The sequence below is a fragment of the Apis florea genome, unplaced genomic scaffold, assembly GCF_048593485.1.
Source record: "Apis florea isolate Af1SG1 unplaced genomic scaffold, ASM4859348v1 contig_3798_pilon, whole genome shotgun sequence".
In the NCBI taxonomy this organism is placed as follows: Eukaryota; Metazoa; Arthropoda; class Insecta; order Hymenoptera; family Apidae; genus Apis; species Apis florea.
In genome coordinates, this window is record NW_028256860.1 from 1669091 (window position 1) to 1690104 (window position 21014).

The window sequence follows — 21014 nt, forward strand, 5'->3', positions numbered from 1 at the left end:
GAAGAGTAGGCTTGCCCCGTTTCCGTGTGTGGCCCCCTTAAGCACGACCGAGTTCGGCCTCTCCCGCCTTACAGCTGGATTTGTCACCGATAATGTTCACCGAGGTCGTGTTTACTTCTCCGGTTATGGCGGCTCGAGCCATCCCCCCCCCCCCCCGACGATGAATCAGCGACGTCTCGAGATATCCCTTTGTCCCCCCCCCGGCTTTCCAAGTTTCCTCGTTCTTGTCGCGCTAGTTTTTTGGTTTTTGTTTTTTTGTCGAAGCTTTTTAGTCGAATGACGAACGACTTTCGAAAGCGAGTTTTGAAAGGGGGTTAGATGGAATTGGGTTAGGATAGGAGCGGAGTTTGTGATCGATTATGTGCAGTTGGATATTAAATATTGATTATGATATACCAGGTATGTTAATTATTCGAATATATTTGAAATATTTTCGTTCTGGAAAAATGAATAATTTTACAATTGCTTATTTTCTCTTATTGTTTGATCGATCGTATCTGATTGAAAATTGGCCGATTTCACTCGTGATCGACAAGTTTTTTTTTTTTTTTTTTTAATGAACGACGCTTTCGACAAGAGAATTTATTTTATTTTTTTTTTTTTTTTTTTTTGTATATACATTGTTCGAGAGCACAGCACAGTTAAATCCGTTGCCAAAGTGAAAGTATTTTTTCCCATCTCGAATTTCTAACGTGTCTAGAAATAGGAATGAGAACGAGTCAAGCCGGCGCAAATAAAACCAGTAATTATAAAAGTTTAAATATTCATAGCTTTGTGAGGAAACGAAAAACACGAGGCGGAGTCGGCGTAAAGTTTGAAACGTGCTCGTACCAATCATAAACTTTCAGCGAACCCCGGAGCATTATTTATCAAGGAAATTCGAGAACCATGAAACGCCAAGGCCGGAAATTAACGTTGAACCCCCTCCCTGTTTTCAGCATAATTTGTTTCCGTCGCATAAAAGTCAAACTTTTCCCGCGAATTTTCCTTTCTTTTCCTTTCTTTCCTCTTTTTTTTTTTTTTTTCTACTTGTTTCTTTTTCTCGTAAAGTAAAACGAAGTCAACTTGATACTTTTTACTTTGAAATTTATCCGTATAATGTATAACTCTGATATTATTCAATTATTCTAAATGTTATATCCAATCGTAAATTGCATTCGATGTTTATTAATATTACGATCGGATCAGGCGAACAATTCACAGTTGAGTAACTTCGTGTTTGAAGAAGAAGAAGAAACGGAAGACAACTTTTTTCAGCATGATCGTTTGTCTTGACACATTTGAAGATGTGAAAAAAGAGAACTGAGAGAGAGAGAGACACGTGTGGAGAGATACTTTTAAGAAGCCGTCCTAAAAGAAAAAAAAAAAAAGAAAGGACAGATTGAAATATAAAAAGTGAATGGAAGAAGAAACGTTATTCGAAAGTACGTTACATTGCATAAAACATGAATTCTCAGCATGTAAATCGTGATCTTTAAAGCAATTCTTTGGAAATGATTCTTGTTACACTCTTTCCTTTCTTTCACATAATATTCTATTCTTCTTCCGATACATCCTCTTTTCGCATCTCCATTCAATTTCTAGATATTAAGTTACCTCTATCTGGATCGATATACTGTTACGGAATTTTATATAACTTTTTATGAGAAAAAAGAAAAAAGGAAAAAGTCACGAGTTATTCGACTACCACAAAAATCAAAAAAAGGGAAACGCTGTTTCTCGAAACCTCGAATCGAGGAATCGTCTTGCTCATCCTAAAAATCGTTTCACGTCGAGCACGAGTCATCGTTTTATCCAAAAGACCCCTAATTAACCCGTAAACAGAAACAACAGAAAGAGAAAAGAATGGTAATTAGCTCGATGCGATGCTTGTTCCACTTTTTAATGCCTCACTTTTCCTTTCGTTCCTGCTCTCGTTCCGCTAGTTATATCAACACCGGGCTCAAGCTCCATCGACGTGTCGGCTCTTGTCGTGAAGAGCACTCGTTGCGAAGTCGACGTAAAATACGGAGATAAAGCAACAACGACGCGGCTGTTGCGCGACACACAGAGGAGCTAACTCGTATCCGCGTAATTATTAACGTTTATGTTGTGTCGAGCCATCCTTATATCGCGAGATGTGTTTTCCAAAAGAATGCGATTCGATTATATCGAATGGACGGAATATTTCTTCTTAAATTTTTGTTAAGCGATTTTTAGAAAATTTTGATTGTCTGATAAATTCAGTTCAGCGACAGAAGATGTTAGAATTTTATTTGAAAATGTAATTAAAATAATCAATTATTATATCATCAGGGTAAAGATTTCTACATCCAAAGTTTATGTTTTATGCAGCTGTTTTATTTATTTATGAGAAATGTTAAGAAAGGAAATATTTTGAAAGTGTTTCGATCTCGTTATTCTGTTTATTTTTTTCTTGATATATTTTGAAAATTTATAAATATAAATAATAATTCTGCACAATTATTCGAAGACAATTCGTCTTCATTATTCACCATCTTTTTTGTATTTAGGTTGTATGTTTGAATAAAATCTCGAATGATATATATTAGAAAAAAAAAAGTATGCATTTTAATGAACTGATATATTCTCGTTAAGAACATGTATTGTAAATTATGGAACAATGAAAACGTTTCAACACAGTGACTTTTTATTTATTTTGTTTATTTTGCAAGAAAATTGTTCTTTGGACGATTGTTGTTTTTATTAACAAAAACATTGCTAAGTCTGCTGAATTATCTTCATTAATCCTCTAGCAATACGATAGTACGTGTCAGGTTTTATTATTCTCTTTCAACGTGACAAAGAAAAATGAAGGAGAATCGCTTTATTATTCTTTTCATTCCTCCCATTTTTTATTCATGAAACTTAATGCTAAAGTTAACGAATGTTATACGACAACAACATCACAAGAGTTAATAAAAATTATTAATGCCTTCTATTTTAAATTATTAAAATTTCTATTCTTCTTTCATAAAAATCATTACATCACAATCGTTATGTACCACATTCAAATTCTACTACAAACAAAATACTTATTTTCCCCATTCTTCGTTTCTTATTATTCGCAACAAAACTTTATTTACATACTTTACGTCTTTAATATTAAAATTAAAACTCCAATACAACAACCCACGAAACTTAAATCCTCTCCTTCCGATCTCAAACACGCCTCCCCCCTTTTCCTCAGAAACAATCGTCCTCGAACTCGCTCGTCCGGAATCCTCCGTGCAATCTCCGTCTGCAAAAATTAATTACACCCGATGAGATTAGATTCAGAAGGCAGCCACGTGTCCTCTCTGGTTCGAGCGTAATTCTGTTGCACGGCTGGTGGAGTTCGGACCGGACGCCAGAAAGAGGGTTGGAGAGAAGCAGGGAGGGGGAGAGGGAGGGATCTCCTAATCGGTATGAGAGTTTCCACCGGTCGACTCTCAATTCGTACCGAAGCAATTCAAAAGGGGGAGGGGAGGGACGGGCTAACGCAGCGCGGATGGAGGGGCGGGGAGAGAAGGAGAGACTCGAGCGAACGACTCGAAGACAATGCAATTATTCGCAATTACCGCGTCCGTCCGCGGTTCGCGGAATTATCCCATTCTGTTTCCATTACTGGTACCGTCATTCCTGCCTATGCACCCCTCAACCGTGCACACGTGTAAACTCTTGTATCGGGGACGTAAGGTGGCGTCGTCGAAGGAACGACGCAAATTCATCGCGGGCGGAATGTTTCGAGAAGGAATGTGAATATAATTTCGAAGGGAGGAGATATTCGTGTGAAGGTGACAGGTGGTATAGATCGTGAACAACGAATATTCGCATTATGAAATTGTTTATAAATATTACGAGGTAATAAATACTTTTTATATTTTTGTAATATGTTTTTTAATATTTTAATATATAACTGTTGAAATGATTTCGTGACACATTTGATTGGAAAACATTGTGGTTGTTATGTGGGTAATATAATATACATTGTTGTAGATTGATAGTTTCCAAGAAGCAAATTGAATCGATTGTTATTTATAACTGTATTTCATCTATATATTGTTTGAGAGCCAGTTTGATGAATTTTTAATTAACAGAAAGAATATTTCTTTGATGCTTATCAATTTACCAAAAAAATAATCATATTTTCCCTGTAAAGATTAAGCTTATTCTTCAATTTTCATTCATTGTACTTGCGATTGCAACTCGTGATCAATTTTCGTCTTCTCGAAAACGAAGAAGCCCCGTTTCATTTTTTCGTAAGGAATCCATCACGATTGATATCGTTTCGTGTATTTATCTCAATTGTGGAAGAAGCGAAACATTCGAAGATGGGAATGCAACATTTGGCCAGCGCAAGTCGTTACGCGGTCGCGAGAAAAACCGAGCTGTAAGAGGACGGACGTTCTAAAGAGAATCGCGTAATTAGGTTTCATCCCTCGTCGCCCGGATTTCCTTTGTTACATTAGCCGCCCCCTGTTCCGACTCTTGGAACCACGAACGCTATTCCAGGCCGACGACGTTAATCTTTAACGAGCTGAGGCCACGCTCACGGCGAGGATCAGAGAGGGAGAGGGGGAGATCTCGAAGGCTTTGTAATCGAATCCCTCCGCCTCCCTTCATTTTTGGCGACCTGCTATCAACGTGATTCGGTTTATAGTCGAGGACGAGGGGAGGAAGAATTTTGTCACGCGAGCTACCTCTAATCGGATTAAATTAATGTGTCGTGATTTTACGCGCGCGCCAGGATTCTGTTCGCTGATTCGATCCGCGTTTGGAGGAGAAAGATTTTTGAAAAAAGAGGATCATGGAAGGTGCTTTATAATTTGTGTATCTTATGATAATTTTCTTTTACGTGAATTGTTAATTGAATTATAGGAAATAGAATATAATTTCGAGAAATTAATTTTTTATTTTGGTCTTTTTGAATATAAAGTCGTAATGATAGGAAAATTGTAAACTATAGAATATTCGTGTTTTAATGTTTTATTGCTGTAAAAAATATTTTCAATAAGTGTGATAAAAATTTAAGGGTTGATTTCACGTGTAAAGAAATTTTCTGTCGAAAAAAATAAATTGATCAATATTCAAAATCAGATTTCTTAAAATAGATTAATTCCCTTGTAAGCTCATTAAGACTTTTGTGATTGATTGTAAATGTTATATTAGAAAGCTATCCAAGCTTTTCTTAATATTCGTACCTTTTTAAAATCTTCATTAAGATATTGAGATATCGAGATTGTGAAATACGAATAAACAATTTAATCTCTTCGTTGCTAAAGTGATCATTTTTATTAATTTTTATGAAAAGTTAATCATAGAATCATAATTTTTATTCTATTTGTAAATGTAGAAAGCAAATGACTCTCAAATAATGATAATTTTATGGAAATACTAATTTTTGGAAATAATAAGGATATGTAATTAAAGTGCATTAAAGTGTAAGTTTTATGCATAATTTAATATATAATAAATTGGAAATTTGAAAATCGAGATAAATTTATACATAAATTATTAATGAAAAATAACAATCTGCGTTTGATAGATCTAAATTCAAACAGCGATTCAAGCATCAATAATCTCATAAATGTAAAAAGGTAAACTTTCTTAAAAAATTAAATATAAAATATAAAAATTATTTTATTCGATATTTTAATAATTATTACTCTCTAAATTTAAAATTATACAAAAATATCTTTTCTCATTTTTCTTAAATTTTAATCATTGAATATAACACGTATGATATAAAAGAAACATAGAGACTTTATATATTTTTTCAAATAAATTTCTTTCTAAATTTTCAAAATCGAATCTTTTCCTTAAGCAAAAATTGCACAAAAAGAAATAACTTCTTTTCGATTTATTTTTTTTTTTTTTTAGAAAAATCATCTCGTTTATAATGATATCATTGTTATATCAAACTTCATATGTTATACAAGATTGATCGATTTTGCCAATTATATTCAGTTTCTCCTCGTAAAGAAAGGTGTAAAAAAAATTTCCATTGAGATGTCATCTATTTTAATCGAGATTTAACGTTTATCATTATCATTACAATCACCAGCTTGTTCTAAAAATTCGATGTATAATTGAAAAAGCGATATGAAATCTTATAAAGTGGGCAGCTCGTCTGTTTCCGAGTCAAGTTTAACGTCGATCACGGTTTCTCCTGTTGGCGCAATTTTCATGAAAACTTCTTTCCTTTCTAAGAGGGTAGTTGGTAAAGGCAGTCGTAAAACCTGACGAAAACTCCTTGACTTTTTGCTTCTGACGTCGATAAAATTTAACTAACTTGTTATGGATTCCGTGATACTAATCGTGCTTCGACTGAAGAGTTTTCTTTGAGTCATATTGAGTAAATGAATAGTCGAACTATTGGATTGAAATTTAAAAAATTGTCAAGAAGGATTGATGTTCAATGAGAAAAGAATCTTTTTTTAATTTAAAGAATAATGAAGAGATTTAAATTGAAAATGTAAATAATTGCAAGAAAAATGTAAATCAAATTTTTATTGTAGAATATTTATTTTTGAAAAATAGATTGAAGGAAAGAAAAGAATGTGTAATAATATTATATGCATTTATAGAATTGATGACACGTATCATAATACAATATTCTTATAATAAAATACTTCTAATAACATTCTTTGCATTGCATTCATATTATTCAGAGTATTATTATCAACTATTATTACTGTATTATTTTTAAAAAAAACTCAACAACGATATATTATATTCAATGTGATATTTATACTTTCTATATTTATTTGATGTTCATTTATTGACAATTACATTTAATTTGATATTGGATAATTGCATTTTAAACAAAAGGAAAGAAAGAGAAGAAAATTTTAAACTGTTAACATCCAGCAAGCGATAAATTAGAAGAATACGAGGAGAAGTAAAAAGAATAAATGGACAAGTAAAAGTTATGCTAGCATTGTTCTAATTTAATCACACGTGCTAGCAACAGTCAAGATAGTGGTTCAATTTCGTAGCAATCCTTATGAACAATTTATTATCATTAACACTAAAATTCTTCTCTATTTTACTTCCTTTGGAAAGGAAAAAATATTATTATTTGTCTTACTTTTTTAAGGACACAATAAAATTACTATTATTGAGTTTTTTTAAATATTCTATTAAAATTTTGAATTAATTTATAATTTTTTAATTTTACGTTTATTATCTGCTATCTCTTAAAATTGAAATTATCATAAATTTCAACCTATCAATAGACAAATTAATTATCCCTATTTTTTTAAATTGTTAAAATTATCGAAAATAAAAGACGTATGAATTTTTTAATGATTGAAGAATTAATCAAAATAGACAAAATTTGTATATATCGAATTTTCATTTATTAAATATCTCTTAAAATTTTAAAATTTAATTAAAATTTTCGATAAGATAAAACATTTATAAGAAGATTTTTAACTTTTTCTTTTTAAGATTCAATTTAACAGAGTTCAATTATCAGACAGTAATATGAAAACAAATATAGAAAAACTATATTCTGTAGTTTTAAATTAAACAGAAGAAAAAAGAAACATGTTTTTTATATTCTACTATTCCAAAATTGAAGAATAATTTTAGCAAAGAAGAAATTGCTTCCACAATCACACTCTCATTTCCTCTTTCTTTTACCAAACAATACAACGCTTACACTTCCAAAGAATTTCCATCTCCCTATATTCATTCTTCTTGTAATCTCGTTCTCCTTTTTTTCTTCTCCTCGCTTTTAGCCTCCAATTATCTCTTCCTTTCCCCTTTAGTTTTCTCCTTTTCTCCCTTCTTTCTTTCCCAAACGACTTCTTCATATATGAATTTCCTTCTCTTTATCTTGGTCTACTATCTTCAAGATCGTATAAATTTTCTCGATAATTTCTCCTCTTCCATCCTTTCTTTTTTTTTAATTTTATCACAGTATTATCCAAGATACATACGTGCATATAATGACACGATCATCGAACCTTCTGATTTTCTTTTTTTTTTTTTTTTTTTTTTCATCGAATCGACCGTGACCTGAAAATTTTGCATTTACAACAAAAGTATGACAGTATAAAATCTAAAAACATTCATTTATTATTATTATTAACTTTTAATTCTTACAATATGGCAATAAAGAATACAGCTTATATTTATTAATATGTTTTAGAAGATTTACAATTAGCTATTAGACATTTTTTTATAATATTTTCTTTAATTATAATTTATTTAATATTATATTAATAATATCTCTTGTATAAGATGAGAATTATTTTTTAAAAATTATTTTAAAACTGTTTCTAAGATTATGAAAAAATTAAATAAGAAAAATTTTGTTATTTAATCATTTATAAAGAAATATCTCGATAATAATTGATTTCCAAACTTTTCTAAAAAACGAATAATATACATTCTTTATGAAGAATTTTCAATTTAAAAATTACATAATTGCAAATAATATCAAATAGATGAACAATGGTATTCATAACACTAATTAATATAAATTTATAAATATGATAGAAATAAATTTTAAAAGATTCAAGTTAGATATTAAAAACGTTAAATCATAGATATAAATCTGGTAGACTTAAAATAGGTATTAGAAACGTGAATCACAATGAGGAATTCAAATTAAGCATTAGAAATGTTAAATGGTCGAATTTAAATATCTTCTCGCGCAATCATTATTATTAAGAAATTCTTTTCTCTATAATAATTTTTAAAAAACAAATTTTACATATCTCGAGTTTGCATTCAATTATTTTATTTGATAAAAAAATCATAGTTACTTTTATACATATACACATATATAGATAATAAATAATTAATATCATTACAATTGAATCTCGAGAAATTAAAATCTCATGAGAAAAAAAATCTTTGAGTTACAAAGTTTACTCATCGAATTTTTCGAATAAAATAAGAAAAACAGATTCTTTCAAAAATTTCAAAAATGACAATACAGTTCTAATTTAAAACAAATTGATAAAGTAAATTTCATTAATAAAAATTCTAACAAATATCTCACTATATTTAATAAATTGTAATTTTTTTACAAAAGGAATATATATATAATTAATAATAATTAATAATTATGAGAAATACTATTAAAACTATTACTACGTTACAAACGATTTTTGATCTATCTTAAAAAATCTTAAAAACAACAATGTATACACTACCGTTATTACTCTCTTTTTACAATCTTCTAAAGAACCGGAAGTTATCGATTTCAAGACTCGAAGCATCGTTAACGATCAAAGAGGGGAGGGAGGCGGAAAAAGGATTGCGAAAAAAAGAGCAAACGAAGATTGTCTCGAAAGGGTATTCAGTGACGGATCGATATCTGACCGTCGTTTTATCACGACTTCTCGATGAACGATAGACAGTTCAAGCCGGAGAGAGAGAGAGAGAGAGGATATAATCGTTGGTGGTGCGCGAATTAAACGAATTTCATCAGGCCACGATCGAGTCTTAAATTAAACTCGCTCTGTACTTCTCGATATACATTCGGGCTACAAACGAGCCGCGATTATACGTCGATCGACCGGATTACGTATTTGATGAGGCAAAAGGAGGGATGTAATCGAACGGAATGCTTTTGGCACGGGATATCGCCCTAGGGGGATCAAAATGCCGAGGAAATAATGATAAACGTGTGCATGGCGGGAACGGGTACATTGTTCCTCCGATGAATTTCACGTTATCTTGTAATTTCGTTTTGATTGGTTCGTGGTATTTCTTTGAGCATTGGTATGAGTCGGTCGTTTGCGAAATATGAGGGAATTTTTTTTTTTTTTAATAAGAGAATGGTGAACATTTCGCTATACGTTACACTTTTTACCGTTTTTAATCCAAGTGCATGTATTCTTTTGTTTCTTTTTTTTTTTTGTGAGGATTGAAATTAAAATTAATCATATTATAATGCTTGATTTACATTTCTTAAATTTTTCATACATTGTTCACGGAATAAAGAAAAAAACTATTTCTGCGAAGTATCATGTGTTTACTGTGATGCGAAATTATTAGTTGTCAATCGAAGTTTTAATTGTAACGGATGATTGGTTCTGTTTATCATGCTTGAAAAACTTATTCGTTTATTTTTGGTTTTATCTACTGTGAACTTGCTATCAGTAGAATAGGTACATGATTGATCGTACGAATGCGTTATTCGTCAATTATGAACGAAACGAAATGAACATAAAATCTTTTTAGAAACTAATTTAATAAAAAAAAGATTTAAAAAAGGATAATTATATGTTATTTTTCTAAAAATATATTATCTTATACATTGGAATTTTTCATCATTCTAAATTTAATAAAACTTTCTTATTTATCTTTTTTATTTAGTTTCTTAAATTATACGAAAAATGAGGTTTTGTCTTCGTTAACAGTGTTTTGTTATTATTATGACAATCTCGACTTTTGGAACAAAAGAAATTATCATATTTTGCTAGAAACAAAATGTACTTATCATGATTGCAAAAAAAATAAAATTGCGTTTAACGAAAAATCACTTATTGAATGTACAATTATTTAAGCAAAAAAAAAAATAACGATGTAGTGTATTAAAATTTTGAAAATTCCAAATATTCAAAAAAATTTCATTATTTATGATTGAGAAAAAAAATTTGATAATTTGAAATTCGAAATCTATAATTAAAAATTTATACTTTGAAACAAGATTCAAATCAAATTTGATATTCGATATTTGTATTTCAAAATTTTTCGAAAATAAAAATTTATAATTCGAAATTGAAATTGAGCGGAAAAAATCAAACTTGATATGTATTTATAATTTTCGTGGGGATATTTGTGGAAATTCGATGTGTTAAATTCAGTTTCGATAGTTGAAGATAAATTTGAAATTTGTAATTAGATTTATATCTTTGATATTTTATTTTAGCTTATTAGAGCTTTAATATAAAATTCAACGAGTCACAAATTGAAGGTAGATATTGCCATTCTTTAACGAAGGAAGTTTTAAATGAGTCGAACATCGAATCGACTTCAAAGGTACGTATACTTTAGCGAGTTCAAACATTACGAAGTTCCAAGTTCTAATTCGCGTAGAGTTCGTTAGTTTACCAAGTTCTGGCGAGTCCTTTAACAGATCCCTAACTTGTTCACTTTGACGTACCAATTTGTTGTAATCGCAACGCTAACCATCATGTCTGAACTAATATTTTCATTCAAGAATATATTCCTAGAATTTTAAAATTCTGAATTACTTTTCTTCTTGAAAAGTGAATACACCCTCTACGAGTAAATAAAACTATTTCCAAAATATTGCTCCATTGATTGATTGCTGCTGATCATTATCTAATTAATTAAAAAAAATAGCAAATAGAAAAAATAAATCTAACTTATTTAGTGACGATTTTTTATTAAAAAGCAAAATAAGATAATTATTCCTTGTTTATTTGAGAAAAATAACGTACAAATATTTAGATTTTAATTATATATCGAGGAATATTTTTTTCTTTCGAATAAAATAAGAAAATAAGTATATAATAATGATAGATAAAAATAAAATGGACAATATAACTGATTTCAATTTTTTTGTCTAAATATTTTTTACCAATTATACATTTTTATTATATATTTTTTTTTTCTTTCAAAAATATCTAAATATCTTTTGCATAATTACGATATCTCCAAAACGGAGCATATGAATCATAAGTAAAAAAATGGCGGCAAATTCAAATCAGTTTTCCACGTACCATCAACTCTTTAAATCATCGTTCAACGATACACGAAGGATAAGAAGAGAAACATTTTCCACTTCAGACTGTAAAATCGAAACGCAAAAAGTGTCATCGTAACAAGAGGGAAAGAATCTTCTTCATTAACCTTCTTCAGAAGGGAGGATCAGCGCCATAATTACACGATTAATTAACCATCATCGGATCGGGCAAAGAGGTCTGCCTCTCCTTTTAACAGTTTTTCTTCGTTCTCTCTTCACAGCTCTCTTAAGTGACAAAAGAACGAGGCTCGCGCGTTGCTTTAACCGATATTCACGACATCGAGAACGATACTCGAGATGTGACCCGAAAGAGAAGTCCTCGAAACCCTTTGCCAGCGCTGATACCATCCTTGGAACGCGGAATCCGTGTAGCATAGCACGTTTAGTTACGTCATCCTTCTTACGATCTAAACATATATATACATATATGCACATCTATTCTCGAGTCGTGAATGGCGTAATTTTCTTGGCTAAGACTATGTAACTATGTATTTTCATGCAAAGAAATTTTAGAAATTATAGAAATAGATGCAAAATAGTAGATGTAAATAAATTTGAAAAAATACATAATGAATGGAGATATTTTAACTTGAATTATATATATATGTATATTTAATTGATTTCTTATTATAAGTATTTTAATATTTTTGTGCAAGGAATGATTTTCTTTAAAAAATATAATTCTATTAAAAAAAAAAAACGAAGTTGACAATAAATGTCTTTTAATCAGAGAGAACTTGTATCGTCTACAATCTCTGAGAACACTCAATGAAAACAATAATTTTGAATTAAAACGATTTAAATTTAAGAAATTTATTCTAATATAAAAATATAAATTTTACATTTACAAATTTTCTTGTACAAATAAAATGAACAAAGTAATGAACGTAGTAATGGATAATACGATATTTATTTACACACGTGTATAAATTATCAAAAAAATTTTGTTCATCGAGCGTTAAGAATTTTAATCTTCCAACGTTACTGATAAATTTTCATTGTGCAAACCGCTCGATTTCGTATAATACGCCTCCGGTGTTCGTTCGAGAAAACTCGAACAATGCTTCAGTTTAAACTGCACGCGTGCTCTGAAATCGCACGGTGGACGACTGGATGCGCCGCGATTTATCGTAGCATCGAGACCGTTTTCAGAATACCGATGAGCTTGTGACGGTTCTCCTTGCCACCGTATGGTATCCACACCAACAGAATTCTCGAAAATCCTCGTCCATACAAATACATCCTCCGCTGTTTAAAGCTGGGCTACTCGCGTTAAGATAAAGCTTACTCATTTATACGATAAATAGACTGCGGATATTTATGCAAATTTAACATTTCCTGAATTACAATTACGGAAATAAAATTGAAATAAATATCCGTTCTTCGTAACTTTATATATTTTCACCCACCATTCCCTTGATTTTTAAATATTTAAATTTTTAACCTCATCTTCTCAATGATAAAACTGAAAGATTATTTTAATCTAATAATATAACAGTGCAATAAATACGAAAAATTGTTCTACCCATTCGATGAGAAATTCTTTGCAGATTCAAAGTTTTTTTACAGACTCGAGTGAAATTTGAAATTTAGAAAATTAATACTTATAGAAAAGTACAGTGAAGCTTTATTATTAAATTAATAAAGCTTCACTGTAAAAAAATAAAAATTAAAAGTCAAAATTTTATTTTATCTTTAAAGGATTCGTGTAATCGAATGAGTAAAAAATAATTAAAGAATGATCGTTTCAACAAATTTTAACCGCCCCTCGCGGAATTCAAGTGATATTCGACTTGGGTTGCACGAGTTTGGGATCGTGCTGTTCACCGGTGTGAATCGGTTCGGTGTTCTCGCTTCAACGAGCGAAATCGATCGTTTCAAATTCGTCGCGCTAATTCGTCAGTTAATGAAACCAGCGTCCACTTTCGGAATCAATCAGCCCCGGTGGGGGGTCACAGGCGTGGCGAGAATTAACGCCGCCCGGAATTACAGTGGAATTAAATGAAGATTAATTTTCGTTTGAGCGCGACCTTCTGTCTGATCGAGACCCAATCATACCGGCTGTTTTAGACCCTTAATTGATGTGGCTCGATGCAAATATGGATGGAACTCGTTTCACAGCATTAAAAAGAAAATATACACCTTTCGGCTTAACCATTTGAAACAACCGATCGAAACTGGTCTTTTTGTTCGAGTACAGAAGATAGATACTTGGTGTATATTGGAGATGTCGTTTTATCGTTATTAATATTATTATTGTTTCATATTTATAAATTACAGGAAATGTTAATTGATTTTATTTAATTTAGTAGATAATTATTCTACATTCAATTCAAAAAAAAAAAAATATATCAAACTTGAAAAATATTAATCATTATTCCTTTATCATGGAAGTATTTCAATTAATTCAAGAAAGAATCCGATAAAACAGAGGAGAGGGAAATAAAACCGTAGTTGTTACAATACAGGCAATAATTGATCGAGAAGATCGGAATTGAATATTTAATTTCATGGTAATCGCATCTTTAAAAGCGCTTAAAACGCTTCAATGCTTGAAGGGAGGAAAGGGTCCTTGAGTCGCGAGATGTTTTTCATTAATTGTCGAAGCACAGGTGTGAAAAGAATCCTTCATTCTTCTCTTTGAACTTTGTTAGACGAAAGATCCCTTTGCGACACAAAATTAAATATAAAGTCTCTTTACATATGATTGATCGTAAAAGATTTGCAAAAGGATCTTGTTCTGCGATTTTTTAATTAACGTAGTCGAGTCGAAAAGCTATTATTATATCAGCTAGATGTATAATTGAAACAATCGAATTATTGCTTGAGCAATAATTACACGAGAACGAATAATAACATTATTTATTGTCTAAATAACGATATTCGTATAATTCTTATTTACTAATTTCGTATATACAAAGCATCTTTTCGTTTAAAAATGAAAAAAAAAAAAAAAACTCACGAGAAGAATCTTTACGTATACGTATCTCTTAAATTATATCTCTGTATTTTTAAAAAATAATTAACGCACAGTTCAGCATATTACAGAAATACCAATTTAATACTCTTACGATTGAACGAAATTCAATTATTTAATCCGATAAAAGTTCTATGTAAGTGAAGAAAATTAATGGATTAATTATTTATCCATTGTTTCAGCAACAACAGCAGCAAGCTCAGCAGCAAGCCCAGCAACAGCAACAACAGCAACCGCAACAACAGCATCAGCAACAACAGCCGCAGGCTAATTCGCCAGGAGGTGGAAATGTGGGGAAAAGCAGCCCGTCGCCGGGAAATTCGGCATCCCCTGGCACTGTGACAGCGTCCAACAAGTCGCAGACCGAACCTAAGCCGGTCGAGTGCAATTTGTGCCATCGAAAATTCAAAAATATACCGGCACTCAATGGCCACATGAGACTCCATGGCGGTTACTTCAAAAAGGTGAGCCAATTAAGCTTTCTAATATTTGCTTTTCCATAATTATATTGGAAAGATTGTGTCATCGTTTCAAAGAGAATGTCGAAAATGTTTTTTAATTGTTTTCATTTTCATTTTCAAATCATTAGAAAATTTAGTTACTTCTGATGATTAATAATTACATAGACAAATAAATTTATCGTTTACCGTTACATTCTGAACGAAATCATTGATATAAATTGGCAATACAATTTCGACGTCTTTATAATCTCTCTTTTTTTAATATGAATTTTTATATAATATTACAATTTTGTATAGGTAAATCTAAGTAATAACAATTGTATTTTATAAATACAAATATTACTTCAATGTCTAATTACGTTTTAACTGCATAAAAATCTACAATCTACTCACAAGAATTAGAATTGAATTTGGTTATTTATTGAAAAATAATTTTGCTCTCATTCTTTCTCTACACATTTCACTTATAATTGATTTAAATCTAATTAAATCTTCTTTCAAATTAAACCAAATTGTACAATGGATATTCTATTATATTAGATAGATATTTTTATATCACCTTTTAACATTTCAAATTTCTTACAGAAAACGTAAATATCCGTAATCTACTTGCAAATAATCATTCTTCAAGAATTATTGTTCCTTCAAAGAACCGTGAAAATTCATTTTTCATCGTTACCCTTTCTCTCTAAAAAGAGAGAAAAGGAGAAGAAAGATAAAGTCATTCGGAGAATCGTTAATTCTAGTCTTGCATTTGTTTCGCTTGCTTCATCAATTCTCCTCGAGACGGTCTCGAGATGAAAATTATACGGAATCCGGCTTTGCTTACCTCTTTCACGAACCGCGTTTCATCACCAGGGGGAAGGGGGGTAGGATTGAATTTTCAAGAAGAATTTCATGAAGTTTACCAAAGGCTACGGGGAACGTGCAAGGTTCACCAACATTACCATATGAATTCGCAATCCCAGAAACTCGCGCGGAGAGCTTCTTGTAATCAGTTGGTGATTTCATGGAAATCTCGACCGCCGACCGAAATGCAATCAACCGGCGATTTTCGTGAAAATCTCTTTTTATACGCTCTTTTCTTCGCCGTGCATGAGACGATAATAATCGTTGGGGGATGAAAAAGGGAAAAAGTAGAGAGAGAGAGAGAGAGAGAGAGAGAGAGAGAGAGAGATTGAATGTCCTAACTCCTGTATGGTTATCGAATTCGTATCTAATCTTCAAAAATGACCGATCGAGAAGGAAGATAATAAATTTAGAATTTTTCGATGGACCTTCCATTGGTATCGATTTTATTTCACTTTTTTTATTAAGGTAACGATAATTATCTGAAAGAGTGTTTGGATTAAATTTTTCTTTCTCTCGAAGAGAGGAGCTAGTAATAAAGGAAATTAATTAATTTTCAAATTCTCGTTTTTCAATTTTTTTGAAATTAATTGTGATTTTTTTCTGGTATTTCGTAATCTCAATGGAATTAGGTGAATGTTTAAACGGCGAACGTTTGATCCACGCTCTATCGAGAACAATGAACATTTCTATGTTAAATCTCATCTCTATCGAAATGGAGGAGAGAAAAACTTGAGAGACGAGCTCCCTTTCCCTATAAATGACGCGCCGTTCGTTAAGACATTTTTAATCAACGAGGGGAAAGGCGACGAATGAAAGAGAAGGAAGGAAGGAAACCGAGAGAATTGCTGATCTTTCTATTCCAACGACTGCAACAGCCTGCCTCTTTCTTGACCTTATTAAGAGCCTTTCTCCCCTCAGAGGATAGAAAGAAAGGAGAAAGAAAAACATGAAATCGAGCAGAGTCCTCTCTTTAAGATTTCATTCCTGATTCCTTCTCTCTTTTTCCTATCTCTGTACGATTATCTCTCTCGAATGGATCGCGAAACGAAGAAGGAAAGTTTCAAATGGCAAATTTGTACGAAAATCGTTCCTTTTTTTTTTTTGTTTTCTTTTGAGTTACAATTATTCATTTTTCCAAAAAGCTTCGTTCATTATGGATTTTTAATTCTTCTCCTTTCGCAAAAATTGATATAAAGTTAATTCAAATCTATTTCACATTCCTATGTAATTTAAAAGTTTCAATTCAGATAATGAAAATACGAAAAAGTAAAGATAATTTAATGATTCGTTGAATATTTAGAAAAATGATGATAACTAGATTTCATCTTAATTACTAAATAATCAAATTTCAATTATTAATCCAGAGATTAATGTCTCATTTCAAGAGCTGAGAAAAATTTGAAATAAATTAAAATAAATAATGTTATCCGTAATAAAATACTTTAACATTAAATCACTAACAATTTAAATAAAACAGTTTACATTAACGTTATGTTCTATTTCTCAAAAGCACAACATTTGTACGTGTTTTAAATTTAAGAAGATTACACATTTAGAAATGTATTTTAGAAAATGTTCTGCGTGCGCATACCGAATACATTACGCGCAAGTTTCACGACTCTCTATTCTTATTCCTTGCACACTGCCCGAGCGAAAACAAACGTATAATGGATAACAAAACAGAGATAACTGTATAACAATTTAATAGTGCATTAAATTTAAAGTTTAATTATATTAATTTTACTTTAATAAATAATAATTTGAATTTTTATCAATTTATTGATTATAATAATTATAGTATTAGTAGCTTTTTTTCCATTTTTAGTCCTATTATATTAATATTTTTAATATTAATCATTAGTTATATGAATTTTATATCCATAAATTAATTTGATCTATCCATTAAATTGACAGAATTATATTATTAGGTTTAGGATTAAGAATTTATCCAGTATTATTTGTGGGATGGATTTCAAATTGTAATTATGCAATAATTTCTTTTGAAATTAATTTATTTCTTTCGATTAATAATTTAAATAATTGAAAGAAATCATAATAAATCACACAATCCATCCCTCTAATCGTCTCTAACCGCAAATATTCGATACACTCCCCCCTCTCTCTAAAAAAAAGGAATCAGTCCATCCAAGCTTACACGCGGAGGAAAGATCGAACGAGAGAGAATAAAATGGAAGGGTAAGGCGATGATCGAATCCAAATGAACCCATTAACAGGCTCTTTGCTTCCGCGATGGTGGAAAGATCGGGGAGGCGGCACGGTCGGTGGAGAGGGTTGTGCAAACATTGTCTCGAGCTTTCTCCATTATGTAGATTGAATCTGAACCGGTTTTCAACGTCGGGGGCCCGAGTTTTCAACTCGCCGCAACTCTCGCGCGCATCCATCCTCCCCCTCGTCCAGCGTCCGGATCCATTCATTTTGATCTGTGTACATACATTCATATTCATGCTCGTGGCGGCCCCACGATCGAGCACAGGTCCGCGTCGACGCTTCAGGGACACACAAGCGTTCACGGTTCACGGGCGGGGAACAGAGGCGTGAGTGCAGTTGGATGTATGTGTTCGCAGCCAGCCACGCGAATGTGCTGTGTTAATGGGTTGCCATGTGAGCACCGAAGGTGTTCTTGCTGGATGGGTAAATGGATCGACGAATCGTCTTCGTAAGAACTGTTACTGTTGAGTTTCGATTATTGTCGGGTAACGTGTTGGGGATTAGAAACAATAAGATTTTTACGAAAGGGATAATGTGAATATTCATAAAAAATAGGAGAAAAATGGAGTATTAATACTCGTGCAAGACAGTGATTAAATAACAGAGAGAGTAAAAATTATTTTGCGTAACAGAGTACATACATAATTTCGCATTTAGAGAAATGAAAATTCCATCGCTCAAACGAAAACAGGTACGAAATTGGGCAAATTTTGAATAACTTTGGAAATGGTGATCTTCGATCAATAAGTAGAAACTCGTTAGAACTAGATACAGTTACTTTTGAGTTGGTGTAGAGAAAGAAAGAAATTTCGATTCGTTATCTCGAAGATCGTTTATTCGAATCTCTTGCTTGCGCCATTAATCCCAAGCTCCAAGATAAATGATAGATAAGATTCTTAAATGAACGGAAAATTTCCAGGAAAAAAGTTACCTCGAATTTCCTTTTCCACGAAATGATTGTACGAATGTTACTTTGCACCGATGTCTCGAAAAACCATAAAAGATAATGGATAAGCCATTACATCCGATGCGATTCGAGATAAAAAAAAAAAAAAAAGAAAAATTCACGAATATTTCTAACAGTTAAAAGCACAAAACCCAATTTCTTTTCATTTTCGTTCATCAAATCATCCTGTTCCTCCTCTCGAATCATGCTTTTCGCAAATGATCAGAACAATCACATTTGAAATCATATATTCGACGATTTCGATTCGAGCCATTATACGAATCCATCGATTCCTCTCGAAGCAGGAGGACAACGGCTATTATCGAGAATTATTAAGCAGTTTCGATGGTTTTTCATCCAAGTGAATCCGGATTGGAGGCACGTTCCATTCGAGAAGGGGAGCAGAATGCATTCCCGCGTTTCCTCCTCGTGGAAAATCGTGGGGGAGGGGAATATGTGCGGCCAACGGCAGCATCCGAAATCCTCCGCGTGGAAATTGTCGGGCGAAGAGCGGTTTAAAGTTTTGTCGAGCGGACATCGTGAACGGGATTAAGGGGGGATTCACTGGGACTTTTAAGTAATACAAGAGTACTCGGCGGCCTGGCTCCACCCAGCGCTTGAATATTTTTCGTCCGTTTGCCGGTGCATCCCTGGCCAGCGACTGGCCGTAATCCTCGAATAAATGGAATTCGGTCGATTTGTCTTCGGGGAGATAAACGATGAGAGATTGAAAGGAAATTAACCGATCGTTAATCGATAAAAATTTTTTATCCCAACGATGAAACGAAATTATATTTATCGAAAAATAAAACGATAATGATGTTTCAGAAGAATTGATTGTAAATTTATTTGTTGAACGGTGGTTTTTATGCGTTCATTATTTTTTTTCCAAGAAACAATAAAAAAAATTCAAAGAAACAGATACTTCTGACGACAACGAATATGCCAATCGTTAATTAGCACGTCGACGTGAAAACTTTTTTGAAATTTTCGTGCATTTTACAATGCAATATCTCAATATTCGTCGTGTACAAGCGAGTTAAGCAAAAATTGAAAATTGTAATTGGCGTTATGCATACGTTTGAAGAAACGAGCGAGATTTAATAAAAATTTTACATACATTAATTTTTACTCGTATTAAAATTGTAATTTGATTCAAACATTTACAATGTACAAATGTATTGCCGAAAAGAGAAAATAATGATTCTCGTTGAAAGAGAATATAGAGATTAATTTTAATTCATAGTGAACGCGATAACCGAGTGTATTAAAATTAGCGAAGCTTCATAATCGATATCTTTCATAATCCTAAATACACGTGTCAAAGTACGTAATACCTTGCTGCTTTCGTTTCAAAACGTTAATTAATTATCCTATTTAACTTTTCTGTTGGAAAATTAAAAGCGATTTATGAAATAAATTGGGAATAATTGGGGAATATATAGTTGGTCCAATGAAAATCGGAGATAATTTATAGTTGAGATTAAATTCGCGAATCCATTATACGAGGCGGTAATCGGTTATTCTCTCTTTTCACAAAAATGGTGAAAATAATCATTTAATTCTTTTTATTTCCCTTCAATACGATGCTGCAAATAAATGTATTGCAATTCAAGAAAATTCATGAAATTCCTCGATGCCTCGATCGCTATGTATCCGTTCCTTCATTATTAAACCAAAAATCCCAAGGTCCCATTATACACGGCTGTTCCGATACTATTCATATTGAAATTCTTGTAACGTTCAACCACATTTTTAATTAAACAGCAACGAGAATGCTACATGAATATGAAACGTTTATTTCAATCGGTGACGATAATAATTAATAATAAT

The 21014-nt window shown here is 31.7% G+C and overlaps 1 protein-coding gene across 5 annotated transcripts in view; it reads left to right on the forward strand.

Annotated features, from left to right (window-relative positions):
• The window catches only part of LOC100872588 (uncharacterized), a 607316-nt gene that overhangs the window by 561536 nt on the left and 24766 nt on the right, over positions 1-21014 (forward strand). For all 5 annotated transcript variants that reach the window (XM_012484533.3, XM_086915859.1, XM_086915861.1 and 2 more), the window contains one exon: positions 14876-15157. In XM_012484533.3, coding sequence (XP_012339987.3) covers positions 14876-15157 — 282 coding nt within the window. The remainder of the gene's footprint in view (positions 1-14875; positions 15158-21014) is intronic.